The following is a 13,241-nucleotide window of genomic DNA, read 5'->3' as shown; positions in this document are numbered from 1 at the left end:
ATGACTATAGATATGTTTGGAGCTCAAACTCCAAAGCTTAAACCACTTTGTGCCGACTTTGTGCCGATTGTCATAAGTTAGGAACGCACTATTTTTTCCCTTGGTTGAGACCAAATGAACTGAACCCCAAGTGTGAAAGTGCACTTAAGAAAAAGTCCTTGGGCAAGTAAAGGGCAAGCACATTTGAAGGGCAATTCAAAATCATTTACATCCTAGAACACCATTCTTCTTGGAGCCTTAAAACACTAACTACACTCATGATTCTTTTCACAAAAGATCACTTCATAACATTTACTATTCTGTTATACACTTTAATTATCGGTCTTGCATATCCACAGACAATTGTACAAACCCAGACAGGAGTCTCTCCTCAGCCATGTCCTGTGTATAGGATGACTAATACATCTCTGCTAAATGATCTGTGTAGTCTCCACCTCTCCTCCTGGCAGAAAGGCATTATCCCTCTCTGCTCTAGCGGTATGAGAGTAGGCACACTTACAGGTTAAAATCTACAGACAGAAGTCGACAAGACACCATAAAGACAGCTAGAGCAACAAATGAGCTTTCTCAATAAGCCATGCAAGACATAAGCACAGTTAATTCACTCCAATTTAGCAGTTACACATCAACAGTATCCACATTCAGTATAGGAAGCCACGCAAGCATCAAAACACAGCCAAGCAACACAGTCCCATCTTCTTGCACCATTCAACCATGCAAAGCAGTAACAAGCAGTTATAAAATTATTAAACAGGCTACATCACTCATGAGGGAAGTGTTAATACAGTACTAAAGGTTGCAGTACAGGTTAATGAGATGGAAAATACAAGTTCATACATACCCAAGGAATGCAGAGCGGGCTACATTTGACACCAGGCAAGACATCAAACATGTTAGCTGCAGGTCAGCAGTGTTAAAATATAACAATAATATAAAATTACCAGGAGATTAAAAATGGTCTGGCTTTCCAAGAGCCAGGCCTTGGTTCCACTTATTTGAGGCTACCTATTTGAGAACAGAAAAGCATGATTGACTTAAGGTGCTGGACCTGTAAGGGGTTACACAGTCCCCTCTCAGAACAGACCTTGTGGATCTACTGTTTTTGCAGTAGATCCTGTAATTGTTTTTGCTAAATCAAAGCATTGAGTGTGGAGGAGCTTTGCCGTTCAGGATCTTTAACATTAGGCAGGTGTATTTGATTAGATTAGATGTTAATAATTTGACAATGATGATAAGTATTGTGTTTTCTGTCTCACGCTTTGAGGATTCTAGTTGAAGGCTTCAGCTAGAACATTAGACATGATCTCTGTTTCAGAGCAGCTGTCAGTCCTCTGGCTGGAGCCATGTCAGCAGGTACACATAGACTTGGCAAAACATACCCCACTTATCTCTATACTACATTATTCTAATAACTGTGCTTTTATGTATTATTCTTCCTATGTATAATGTATTTGTCATTGTTCCGTGCTTAATTACTTACATAAAGTTTAAAAAAAACGTCATCTACTAGCCACTTGCAGTGCAACAGGAAAAGACAACAATTCAGACGTACATAATAAAACGGAGACTAAAGTATATAAAACCAGATAAAAAAACACATTTAAAAACAGTTTAAAAAGTTGATGTTACAGTGTGTTAAAGTGCTGTTGAAGTTGAAAAAAACAGCATGCAGAGTGTTTGAGTTTTTTTTGATTGCTAAACAACAGTGACTATAGTCTACACTACCAACCTGAGCTAAACAGTTCACATCAGCTGCAAAACTCATTCACAGCAACACAACTCTTCACACAGTGCAGCCAAACACTTTGAAGAACCTTCACTGAGATAACACACACTGTCACTCAGAACACACTGAGAGTAAAAACACTAGCATCAAACACCAATACAGAAAATACTAACTTTCTCATCTTTACAGTTTGAACACTTTGAGTGACTCAATAAATGTTTAAAGAAAAAATATAGATCTCATAATATAACAATTTTCACATGAGGTAAAGCAGAAGGAATGAAAATTAGCAGTTTGCCTAAATATAGTCTTTTCTCTCTAGTAATTTATGGAATGCAGCCTGTTTTCTTCATCACATTGGATGTCTGCATCATCTCTAAATAATAATGAATGTGGTGTTTTCATTGCTTTCCCCTCCATTACTTTCTGAAAAACAGTAAGAATGCAGTTTTACTATAACTACAGTAGTTTACTATAAAGAAATAGTGTTTTTCACTTTTTTATGTTTTTCTCAAAAGCTACAGTGTATAATGGTTTGTAATTCTTATTTGGTGTTTGTATACCAAAAAAAGGCTTTCTAAGTTTTTTCTATATAAATACTGTATATGTTAACTAACTAGTCTAAAACATGACACCTGCTTAGGCTTTTAGCTAAAATTGCAACCAGCAGTGTTTGATAGACACCAGACTGAAATCTATTGTGTTTTGAATGTGTGGTTAACAGTTGTAACAGCAGGGTGTGAACAAAGTGCTGTGGATCCACACTGTTGTGCATGCTGTGGTTAAAGTCAGGGGCTGAGTGTGTAGAATTTTGAAAACTGTGTTCTAGCGATGAAAAAGGAACTAGAGTTTGGTCCACATGAACTGCTGCTGTGCAGAATGGAGTCAGAGTTTTGCACATGTGACTCCAGTTGTGCCGACTGTTGTTTAGCAATCCAAAAAAAAGTAAAGGTTTATAGTGCCCATAAAGGTAATTTATAGCAGTGGCAGAGACAGTTCAACACAAATAAAAAAGCTACATATCTCGACCACTGTCGGCCATTTATAATGGCATGTTCAAACAATATACAGTGGCCATAAATCAATAAATGTGCACACACACACATACGTGAAACCATACTAGATGAATAGATGCTTATATGTTTGTGTTTCCATTACAGCTCCTAATCGTCGTCCAGGCAACGTGTCATGGAGAACTGATGCCTCATGGGTAACAGTGAGGTGGGATCCTGTGAAGGCCATGCACAATGAGTCCGCTGTACTGGGGTACAAAGTGAGTGTTGTAAAGAAGTGTGTGTGTGTGTGTGTGTGTGTGTGTGTGTGTGTGTGTGTGTGTGTGTGTGTGCGCGTGTGCGTGTGTGTGCGTGCGTGCGTGCGCGTGTGTGCGCGTGTGTGCGCGTGTGCGTGTGTGTGTGTGTGTGCGTTTGCATCAGTGGCCCGGCATAAAAGTTGACAACAACTCGCAATGCACTATTGTAACATCTTTGTATTGGTCAACTTGGATTTATTTATACTACACATTGGCTAATTATTAATAAAGGCTTCTTAGGCTCTTAGCCTCATTATTTAGAAATGTGACCAATCATTTTATATTTCGAATGAGTCCTCTTCTCAAAACTCTAAACCTCAATCTTCAATTTTTTTTGAGCCAAGGAGCAGGGCCCCCTACTACATATATTGTATAAAATGTAAATGGACTGTTCTTATGTAGCGCTGTTTATTTATTACACCCCGAAGGCACAGGAACTGCAGGGCCAGGGATTGAACCAACAACCGGTTTTGGCCGCTCTACCACTGAGCCACAGCCGCCCCTGAAATGAAGTTGCATATTAAACTGGACCTACAATAACATGAAGTCCGGCCTAAAGCTTTCATACCTTTTTTGCTTTTTTTGCTATGAAAATAATAATTATTGGCTTGATTTTATAAATCATTTTTTAAAGTTACAGTGGCAGAAGGAATCTTTAACAATTTACTGTATATGTGGATGGCTACCTTAGTGACTACCTTACCTACAATATAGGCCAGTAAGCCTATTATCAGTGTGGATTTATATTTGCCAATAATATATTGGAAATATGTTAAAACATTTTAATTTAAAAAAAACTTTCAAAAATTGAAAGGAATGGGTACCTGGAGAGCTTCTCAGGTCGGGTTCTACGTCCCTTTGCTGCCTCTCATTCCCCCCTTCCTCTGCTCTTTTATGTCTTCAGCTGTCTTTTCAAAATAAAGGCCGAAAATGCCACACAAACAAAATCTTAAAAAAACAAAAAATTGACAATAATTTGGTGGCCCTCTTGCAGTGACTCTGAGAACCCCCTATTGGACCCCCTGTTGAAGATCTCTGTTCTAAACTAAATTCGCGAGTTCATGCCTGTGATCTGTCTGCTGAGAACAGCCCTCATGGGAGTCCCATTTTACCATTTTCCTTTCATAAACAGACAAAATGTGTGGCCAAAGTCCTTCTATTAGGCTGAGACAGATTCCATATTCTGTTAGCATTCAGGCTGCTGGTGTGTGACTCGGGAAACAGGAAATAGTTTGGATGTGTTTTCCGGGGGAAACGGAATTATTAAACACACAATACACACAAATGTAGCTGTCAAGATTACGTGATGATCATGTCAAGAATAATAATCATCATGTAGTTTGACAGGAGTACATGTATTCGCTTGCTGATGTTTTGCTTTGGATGTGTCAGATCATGATATGTGTAATCTACTCTACATGTGAGATACGAGAAGCAATAAGATGGTTGTATAACAAAATGAAAGAGTTTATCAGCCTTGTTCCAGCGTATGCATGAGAAACATGACCATCAAAGATAACCACTGGAACAATGGTCCTTTGATTTTAACACAAACAATGACATTGCAGAACAGAAATCACTAAACACCACAGGCAGTGTATTTGTGTGTTTTCTGAGCTGATGCTAACTGTAAAGATTCTTCTTCTGTTGTAATGTTGAGCTCCGAAACGTTAGACCTGCTGTGTTCTGTGTGGCAGGTTCTGTACAAACACGAGGGCCAGGCAGCGCTGAAGGTTCTGGACCACACCAAGACGTCCGTGAGCCTGCCGCTGCCAAAAGACAACGGTTACGTTGTGTTGGAGATTCGGTCGTGGGGAGAGGGCGGGGACGGGCCAGCACACGAGATCATCGTGTCCCGGGACTCCGGTGAGAAACTACCAAACACATTTATTTATTAAACCCTCATGTTGTCCTCGGGTCAAATTTGACCATTATTCAAAACATCTATATATAAATTTGTTTTTTTAACCAAATTGTCCACAAATAGCATGTTCCATACAACATTCTTAAATAAATAAATTTTGGGTGTTTTATTTAATTTAATAGAATTCATTTTTTCCCAGACCTCAGATGTGATTATTTGCTGCCAGTAAAAATAATGAAATGGTTTCAAAACAGTATCCTAACTAAATCTGTTGAAGTATGCAATAATCCGTCAACAAATATTTCTCAGATTTTTATTAGTCAAATTAATGTATAACTTAGTGCTTTTCTAACTTAAAAATGAGGCATAATTTCCCATTAATGATTCCAATTCATTCCATTCATTTCAAACATAAGTGTAAAACTAAGTAAGTTGGAATGAAGTTGGCTTAAAGGTGTAACAGAAATCGGTCATAAGTTATGAAGCTTTACATGATCAACTGGAAGACAACACAAGGGTTAAAATCACCAAATAGGAGTGTTAGACATACTGTACAAATACAGCAGGAATGACTCAGCTTTGATGCTCCAAAATATGTTATGTGTTCTTGGCCCTATGATGACATTCAGTGATATCACCCATGGATGTATTATATTATGAAATACTATTAGGATTGGGCAGAAGATAAAAGCCTCTATTGTCGCAGTGAACAAAAGAACAAGACTGCATTTATTACAGACTCTATTTAATCTGCACATTGTAAAAGTCTGACATAATTATATAGCGTTTGCTAAGATTTAAGTTAAAATATCTATGAGTATAGTAATGACTATGATGCAATGACATCTAATAAGACTTTTAGTTTCATGGTTATAGGAGGTGCTTTCAGAGCCTTTCTTCAAAGACTGATTATTTATCAGTCAGTGTTATCGTAGAGATAGGAACATTGGAATATCTATTAGGTTGACCATGAATGTGTCAGCGGTATCTAAATCAAATATGGGCTAGTAAATATTGTCCAGGGTTTATATGGTTAGAAGTATAAGGTCCTTTGTTATAAAGGAATGGTCAAACGGACCAAATGGTGCTTTTTTATCTCCTTTTTGAGACAGAGTCCAAGAAAACACTTTTTTATTTACATTTTCAAATGTTGTCCAAACACAAGCAACTTTAACCTAAATCTGACAGATTCAAAGTGTGGAACTACCTAACCAGCCATTTGAAGCCACCTTTTGCTACTCTGACGTTTTTGATACTTTGGTGCTCGGTAGGTACCAACAGGTTCTTAGTCCTACAGTACTGTAGTTACATATGAACTGGGACATTATGAACCTGAAAGTGATAAGCAGTATGAGATGCAGACTCTGGACTGGGAATATTTGTTAAATCCAGAAACTCTACATCTTTTTAAATTGACTTGTTACTTGGTGTCTCTCACACAGGAACGGGTATGATGGTGCAGAACAAGGCCTCCTCCACACTGTCCACTCCCCCTCTCCACCTCCTCACTGGCTTGGTTCTACTCACTCTTGTGTCGTTGACGGGCCTGTGATCTCAGCCATCTGTGGACCTTTTGATTTGAACGGCTTGGAGCTAAAGTTTCCTGTGTTTTGGGTCGGTTGGGTGGGTTCCAGTGGTCTGGGAAGGTTGTAGCACGGGATTGGACGGGTGTTAGAGAAAGGTGGGATTTCATTTTTTTTTTAAATAAAATAAAACAACAAAAAGGGTCTTTAAAAAAATAAAAAGTCTGGATGTGTTGAAGGTGGTTGTGTATTTGTGTACTGGTGTCAGTCAAACCATGCCTTATGGGGACCATCACATCTGCTGCTCACGCATCACAGACTTCAGGTGTAAATTATTCTTAGAAACAATGATGTGTATAACTGGTGTACATACAGTACAGTCTTGCATGTGATGGGGGTCTGCCTGTTCACTCTGAGAGCAACTTGACTGATAAATATCTGTATTCTGACCGCTGTGAAGGTCTGCATCAAAAATAGCTCTTCATGCATTTTTTCCTGTTTGGTATGTACTGTTGTTGTTGTATTGGCACTGTTTCCAACATCCTGATAAAAACGGTACATTTCATAATGCAGCTTTTCAGTCTTGGGAAAGCCCTTCGACACTGAAAATTGTTCTGGAGAACAATGAGATGTCTTGGAATGGTTTTGAAATGAAAATTAGATAGCTACATAAACTTACTTTAGCCACAACATCCCCATATTTCCATATTTAATCAGGCGCTCTTGTTGCTCACAGTGTGAACACCAAATAAGAGTCAGTCCTCGAAGCACTGAAGAACCGTTTCTTGTTGATTTCAAGCTCCTCCTAATGTCTGTAGGCTTGTCGTGTTTTTGTCTCAGCTGTAATTATAGCAAGCTATAGAATTTTGTCAGCGGTCCAAATGAATGTTTACATTTTCTATTTTTAAGGTCTCATTTATGGGGAAGTAAAATTGGATAGATGAAGGGAGTATTTCATTCTTTGTTTACATTTGTTGTGCCTGCATTGTTATATGTCCAAATAACAAAAATGCTTTTGTCCAGTGTTTATTGGGTTTATTGCAGCAACTTTTAGGCTGGTAGGTTGATATGAATTGCCCGCGGCTGCAAGAGATTAAAGAGTTGGTCTCCAAAGGTATCAGAGTGCAGATAACGGTGTCATATATCTTCTTATTGTAATCCTGTCAGTATCTATCAGCTCTGATGAAACCTGTCTGGTTCACTGCAGTTTACAGGACGGATGTAACCTCCCCTTATCAGGTCCGTTCAACATGTCACACATGGACATCAAGTGCTTACGATTTTTGTCTTTAACTTTATTTGTTGGTTGATTTGCTCTGAAATGTTTGCCGTGAACAGTTGAATACTCAATAAGCTTACTGATGCTTTGGGTATCAACAGGTTGTTTTCTGATCAGCAGGGATGTGTTTTTAATACACTCGTGCTAAAAACATAAGAAGACAAAAGAAATGTTTTAAAAATGCCAAAATCATTGCGCAAAACAGCTTGCAAGTTGAATTGGAAGGTTCTCTGTCACCCGGTAACTCTGGGTAGGAGATCCAAAGGAACTCACAAGCTTTAATATTTGAATGGTCTAAACAACCAAAACTTTTATGTGTTTTTTCTGTTTTACATTTTATATTTTGCAAGTTGTTGAATGACACACTACTTGATTGATGTGCTTTATTTTCAGGTAAATGTAACTTGCTTTAAAGTTTTTCTCTTATGTCATTTAATGTATATTATTTTTGGAAGGAAATATTTTCTATGAACACTGGAAAAGCGAAAAATGTACACCCTGAATTTCACTTTGTATGCTATTAGCTGATTGTCATTATTATTATTGCTTACATGATCTTTGCTTAGTACAAACTGAGATTTAAATTTGGTTAAGACTAGTGCTGTCAAACGATTAAAACATTTAATCGCATCAATGTCATAGTTAACTCGCAATTAATCGCACATTTTTATCTATTCTAAATGTACCTTGATTTCTTTTTGTCCCATTATTTTTTCTCAACTTAATGCTCTTATCAACATGGAAAAGTGGATTGACTTTTTGCAAAAAAAAATTATAATGAAAACAACATTGGCACATGTAGTGAGTGTTTGTAGTGTTAATAATAATCTCTCACACAATGTTTCCATCAATTCAAGGGTGAAAAATATACATTGACGAGGGGGGGTGGGGAATTGGCATCAGCTGTGTATTTGGCAATCAAGTGGTATTTCAGACTGGAAAAAACACTCAGATCAGTATTGCCAATGGAACCATTTGGCAACTTTTAAAAAGTAAACTTTCCATCCATAATCCATAATTTCGGCATCTCGCGCACTCCATCCACTCAAAATGTAACATTACTACTCTTTGGCCGGCTCGCAAGCCCAAACAAGTGTGTACGGCGTGCCTGTTGTTTTGTTTCCGGTCTAGCTAGATCCGCTGTGGTGTTGTAGTTTTTCTAACGTTACTAGTTGTTGCAACCAGTGTTAATTTTGACAGCAAATTCTGATTTAGTCTTTTGAATAACACAACAGTTAGTTTTGGTCATATTTTAGTCTTTTTATCTGAAATCTTTTAGTCATAGTCTAGTTTTAGTCGACTAAATATCATAAGAGTTTTAGTCTTAGTCTAGTTTTAGTAGACCAAATATTAGCAGATTTTAGTCGACTAAATCTACAGAGGACTTGTTTCTCCAGAATATCTGGTCATTGGAAGTATCCATCAGTCTGTTTTGGAGATGGTATTAAGGTTTGAATATGCAATACAGATAGACACCGAGTTAATGGTTGTAATACAAAACATGAAGGGTTAGAGTTAACTAACTATGTTAACTGTTGCGCCTGCATTTGCCCCGGGTTTTTAAAACAACTCTGCTGCTTCTGCATAGATCAACCTACCCTCAAAGATTCGCTCTGATTGGATTTCTTCCAAGCATGTCCCACAAAAAGAGAAGTTCTGATTGGATCTCTTCTTCATTAGTCCCTCCCTAACATTTTTGTCTCATTTTTATTCGAAGATTAAAGTGTCAGTTATATTTCATTAAAGTCTTCGTCCCCATATCTGACTTTTTACTTAGTTTTTATTCAGTTGTCATCCTTGACAAAAGGTTTGCTGACTATTTTTTTTTTGTCATAGTTTTCGGCAACAAAATTAACGCGGGTTGCAACAGCATGTGAAAAAAACTACAAAGTTTGCTAGGCCAAAAAGAATATTAATCTTGCGATAAAAAATGGTGTTAATGACGTTAATAACGTGTATAACTGGCAGCACTAGTTAACATAGTTATCATAGTGTTATGATATTCTCAGCTCTGGTCTGATCTGCGTCATCCACATCTGGCCCTACAATCATTACTTTATAAATCAAATCGTAAATGTCTGGGTTTGCTGTCAGCTACAATGCTTAATTATTTGTTTCAAAACAAAATTGGTCTAAACCTGGATGTAAAGCCCCATCACTGTATTTCACTCAGAAATTATGAGCTTCACACAGCTGCTTGGATCTGCACTAGTTCACCAGTCAAAGTTGGAAATGCTTTCGAAGCCATCAAAGCCAGGTTTTGTGTTTTTGTCTTTTTGTGTTTTGCTCTGTACAAAGTGTTTTCTTAATGCCTTTAGTATTCATTGAAGAGCCATAAAGTCATCCCACCACGTCTGGGTGCCCAGTCACTGAATGTGTTTCATATGGCTTGGCTGAATGCACTGGATAATGTAGCCTTTGGGCCTTTTGGAAATTGTGATTGAATGAAGATGTGAGGGAGGGGTGGGAGGGGTGCTGCTTGTAAATATGATTTCAAATAAACACCTTGGGATTGTATTTGACTAATGTGTGTATTTATCACATTCAGAGTAGTGTTTATTGATTAACTTCCCACATACAATAGAAGCAACAGACGGTCACATTATGACACGAGATGAGATCATCTGGTTACATTGTAACCTTGGTTCTCTGAGTGGAGCGACTGTCTCTACCCCATTACATATTCTTTCTGACAGGGTATTTGGATACTTAACTAAAGGTTCACTATTGTAAAAAGTGGGATTTCTTTTGAGATGTCTTTTTATTAAACAGCAGGTCTAAATACTGTGAAAGTATCAAAACACTAAATACACAAAGAAATGCACACAGCCTTTACAACTATATATTTTGTCAGACACCTGGCTGTAGGTCATTGTAGGACACCAATTGGAAAGAGACACAAAATGGCAATAAATTAAAAGGTATTTATTAAGGGTGCACAGATAACTCAGTTGGTGGAGCGGGCGCCCATGTATAGAGGTTTAACCTTGACACAGCGGGCCAAGGTTCAAAGCCAACCTGCGGCCCTTTGCTACATGTTGTTCCCACTTTCTCTCTCCTTTCATGTCTTCATCTTTACTGTCAAATGAAGGTCTAAAAAATAAAATAAAAAGGTATTTATGACCAAAAACAATATAAATTTAAACTAAATACAGGTACTAGGTGTCTGCAACATCTGCAACAGTCCGCCTAGATTAATCTCCCATTACTTCACATTGCATCAACAAATTCCTCACAAGTTGCCAATGACGCAACACAAACATTGCCAAACTTGTCAATATGTCCATCTAAGAATATGTCAAACTGAGCTTTCAGTTCTAGAATCCTGAGGTCATTTCCATTTGGAGGCGACACCAGCAAATCGTTTTCATCTGAATGCGAGTCCTCTATCCCCGAAAAACTTGATCACCTTCACAGCCCTTTTGAGGACCTCTCTCCAGTATTGCTCCTTCAGTTGTTTTAGTAAAGATGAGTCACAGTCATTGATACATATATACAGATATAGAGAAATATCCTTCTTAATAATTATAGGAGTTGCAATGATGAACATTGGCAGTTATAGTAACAATAAAGATGAGTCACAGTCATTGATACATATATACAGATATAGAGAAATATCCTTCTTAATAATTATAGGAGTTGCAATGATGAACATTGGCAGTTATAGTAACAATAAAGACAGTAGAAGTATGACTACAAAAAATAGTTGGGCGTAGCAGGGCATTGTTGAGTGTAGCAGGGCATTGCTGGGTATAGCAGGGCATTGAAGGCATAGTAGGGCATTAAAGTGCGTAGTGGAGCGTTGGGGGGCATAGCAGGGAGTCGTGGGGCATTGCAGAGCATAGCAGGGCACAAAATAACGTTGAGCAAGACCACATTAGCTGCAAGTAGGATTTGGATGCCACCCAAATGCAAGGAGAAAACGTATCATAAATTCCCAGAGATAAGTTAGTGACAAGCATTTCTGGTACATGAATGCATGCAGATGGAGAGAGAGAAGAGATTAATATGTCAAAAAAAAGTCTCCCGGCATTCTAGCCCAATAGCAGGATAACTATGAGCTAGTCCTAGGCAAACCTGAGCTCTTCATTCATCTACCAAACCTGAGGTTTGGTAGATGAATCGGACGACTAGGAAGAGAAGCAGAGAAGAGGTGATCATACAAGAGAAGTATGATCTCTTTTTTAGTTCTTGTCAGAACACGCGCTACAGCATTCTGGATCAACTGGAGAGTCTTGAGGGACTTGTTTAAGCAGTCTTAAAAAAATTAATTACAGTAGTCCAGCCTAATGTATGGACCAGTTTTTCTGCATTGTTTTGAGAAAAAAAGGCTGTTCTTGAGATTTTTTTTACGTAGATCAGTGATTCACAAAGTGGGGGTTGGGACCCACAGGGGGGTCGCGAGCCAGAGAGGGGGGGTCGCGAGTTGATTTCCAGAAATAAAATAAAAATAAATACAGATCGCGATTGAATGTGGAGGATGATCTCTGAGTAGCGGTCTCCAACATTTAACCAAGATTGGACTTGCTGTGCTCCAAACATATTAAACATCCATCTCATTAGGTGAGATTAAATTCAAATTAAAGAAATTAGTAAATTACTGTAGAATAATGTTATGGCTGTTGTGTTATTTTGTGTTGTCAATATGCTCGTGTTTGGATACGCCTATAGTGCGTGCGCGGTTGCGCGCAATGTTTACATACGTTTATATTGGGGGGGTCGCAAGTCACTTACTTTGGGGGTCCTGGGCTGAAAGTTTTGGGAACCCCTGATGTAGATGATACAAATATAACTCTGAGATTGACTCAGATTTGTGACAGTAGTTCTGGAGGCCAGTGCAATGCCATCCAGAGTGCCTGCGTCGGTGATCCATGCTTAGTTGCTGGTTGCAGTTTGTCAGGCTCAAGGTAGTTTATATACATTACATTCCACTTCCGGTATTGCTGCGGTGCTGCCGGAAATTCCGCCGGATATTTTGCCGAATCTCAATCTTTTGGGTGGGTTGTCCATTATCTTCCGTTTTCTTTGTGTTGTAATTTTAAAATCCAGTCGATTTATGAGGACCTACAAAGCGTTAACCGCCAGGCACCATCATAGCTTAAAAGAGCTTATAGTACCTTATTGTCCCACTACAGCACTGTGCTCCCAGAATGCAAAGTTACTTGTGGTTCCTAGTCTCTGAAAGTAGAATGGGAGCCAGAGCCTTCAGCTATCAGGCTCCTCTCTTGCGGAACCAGCTCCCAGTCTGGGTCCAGGAAGCAGACACCGTCTCTACATTTAAGAGTAAACTTAAAACTCTCCAGTTAGATAAAGCTTATATATAGGGAGTGAGGAGTTGCAGTGTTTGCCTAGACTGGCCGGTGAGTGTGTATAGATGCAGACACAACACTCCTCTTCTCTGCTTCTTTTCGTACTCATCCGATTCATCCTGACCCTTGTACGGCCGGCTCAGGCTTGCCTCGACCAGCTCATAGTTATGCTGCTGTTGGTTTAGATTGCAGGGGCACTTCCTTAGACATACTGATCCCCTCTCTCTTTCA

The 13,241-nt window shown here is 38.6% G+C and overlaps 1 protein-coding gene and 1 long non-coding RNA gene across 2 annotated transcripts in view; one reads left to right on the top strand and one right to left on the bottom strand.

Moving 5' to 3' along the window:
* Positions 1-9,343, top strand: part of cntn2 (contactin 2) — a 92,813-nt gene extending 83,470 nt beyond the window's left edge. Inside the window, exons 21-23 of the mRNA XM_032513171.1 lie at positions 2,887-2,999; positions 4,733-4,901; positions 6,342-9,343. Of these exons, the coding sequence (XP_032369062.1) occupies positions 2,887-2,999; positions 4,733-4,901; positions 6,342-6,451 (392 nt within the window). The 3' untranslated portion in view covers positions 6,452-9,343. The remainder of the gene's footprint in view (positions 1-2,886; positions 3,000-4,732; positions 4,902-6,341) is intronic.
* LOC116687655 (uncharacterized) overlaps positions 7,716-13,241 on the bottom strand; it is a 14,498-nt gene continuing 8,972 nt past the window's right edge. Inside the window, exon 2 of the long non-coding RNA XR_004331607.1 lies at positions 7,716-7,780. This is a non-coding gene — a long non-coding RNA (uncharacterized LOC116687655). The remainder of the gene's footprint in view (positions 7,781-13,241) is intronic.

Source organism: Etheostoma spectabile, chromosome 4 (genome assembly GCF_008692095.1).
Source record: "Etheostoma spectabile isolate EspeVRDwgs_2016 chromosome 4, UIUC_Espe_1.0, whole genome shotgun sequence".
Taxonomy (NCBI): domain Eukaryota; kingdom Metazoa; phylum Chordata; class Actinopteri; order Perciformes; family Percidae; genus Etheostoma; species Etheostoma spectabile.
The sequence above is the reverse complement of the archived record's forward strand: the minus strand, read 5'-3'. Positions and strand labels throughout refer to the sequence as shown.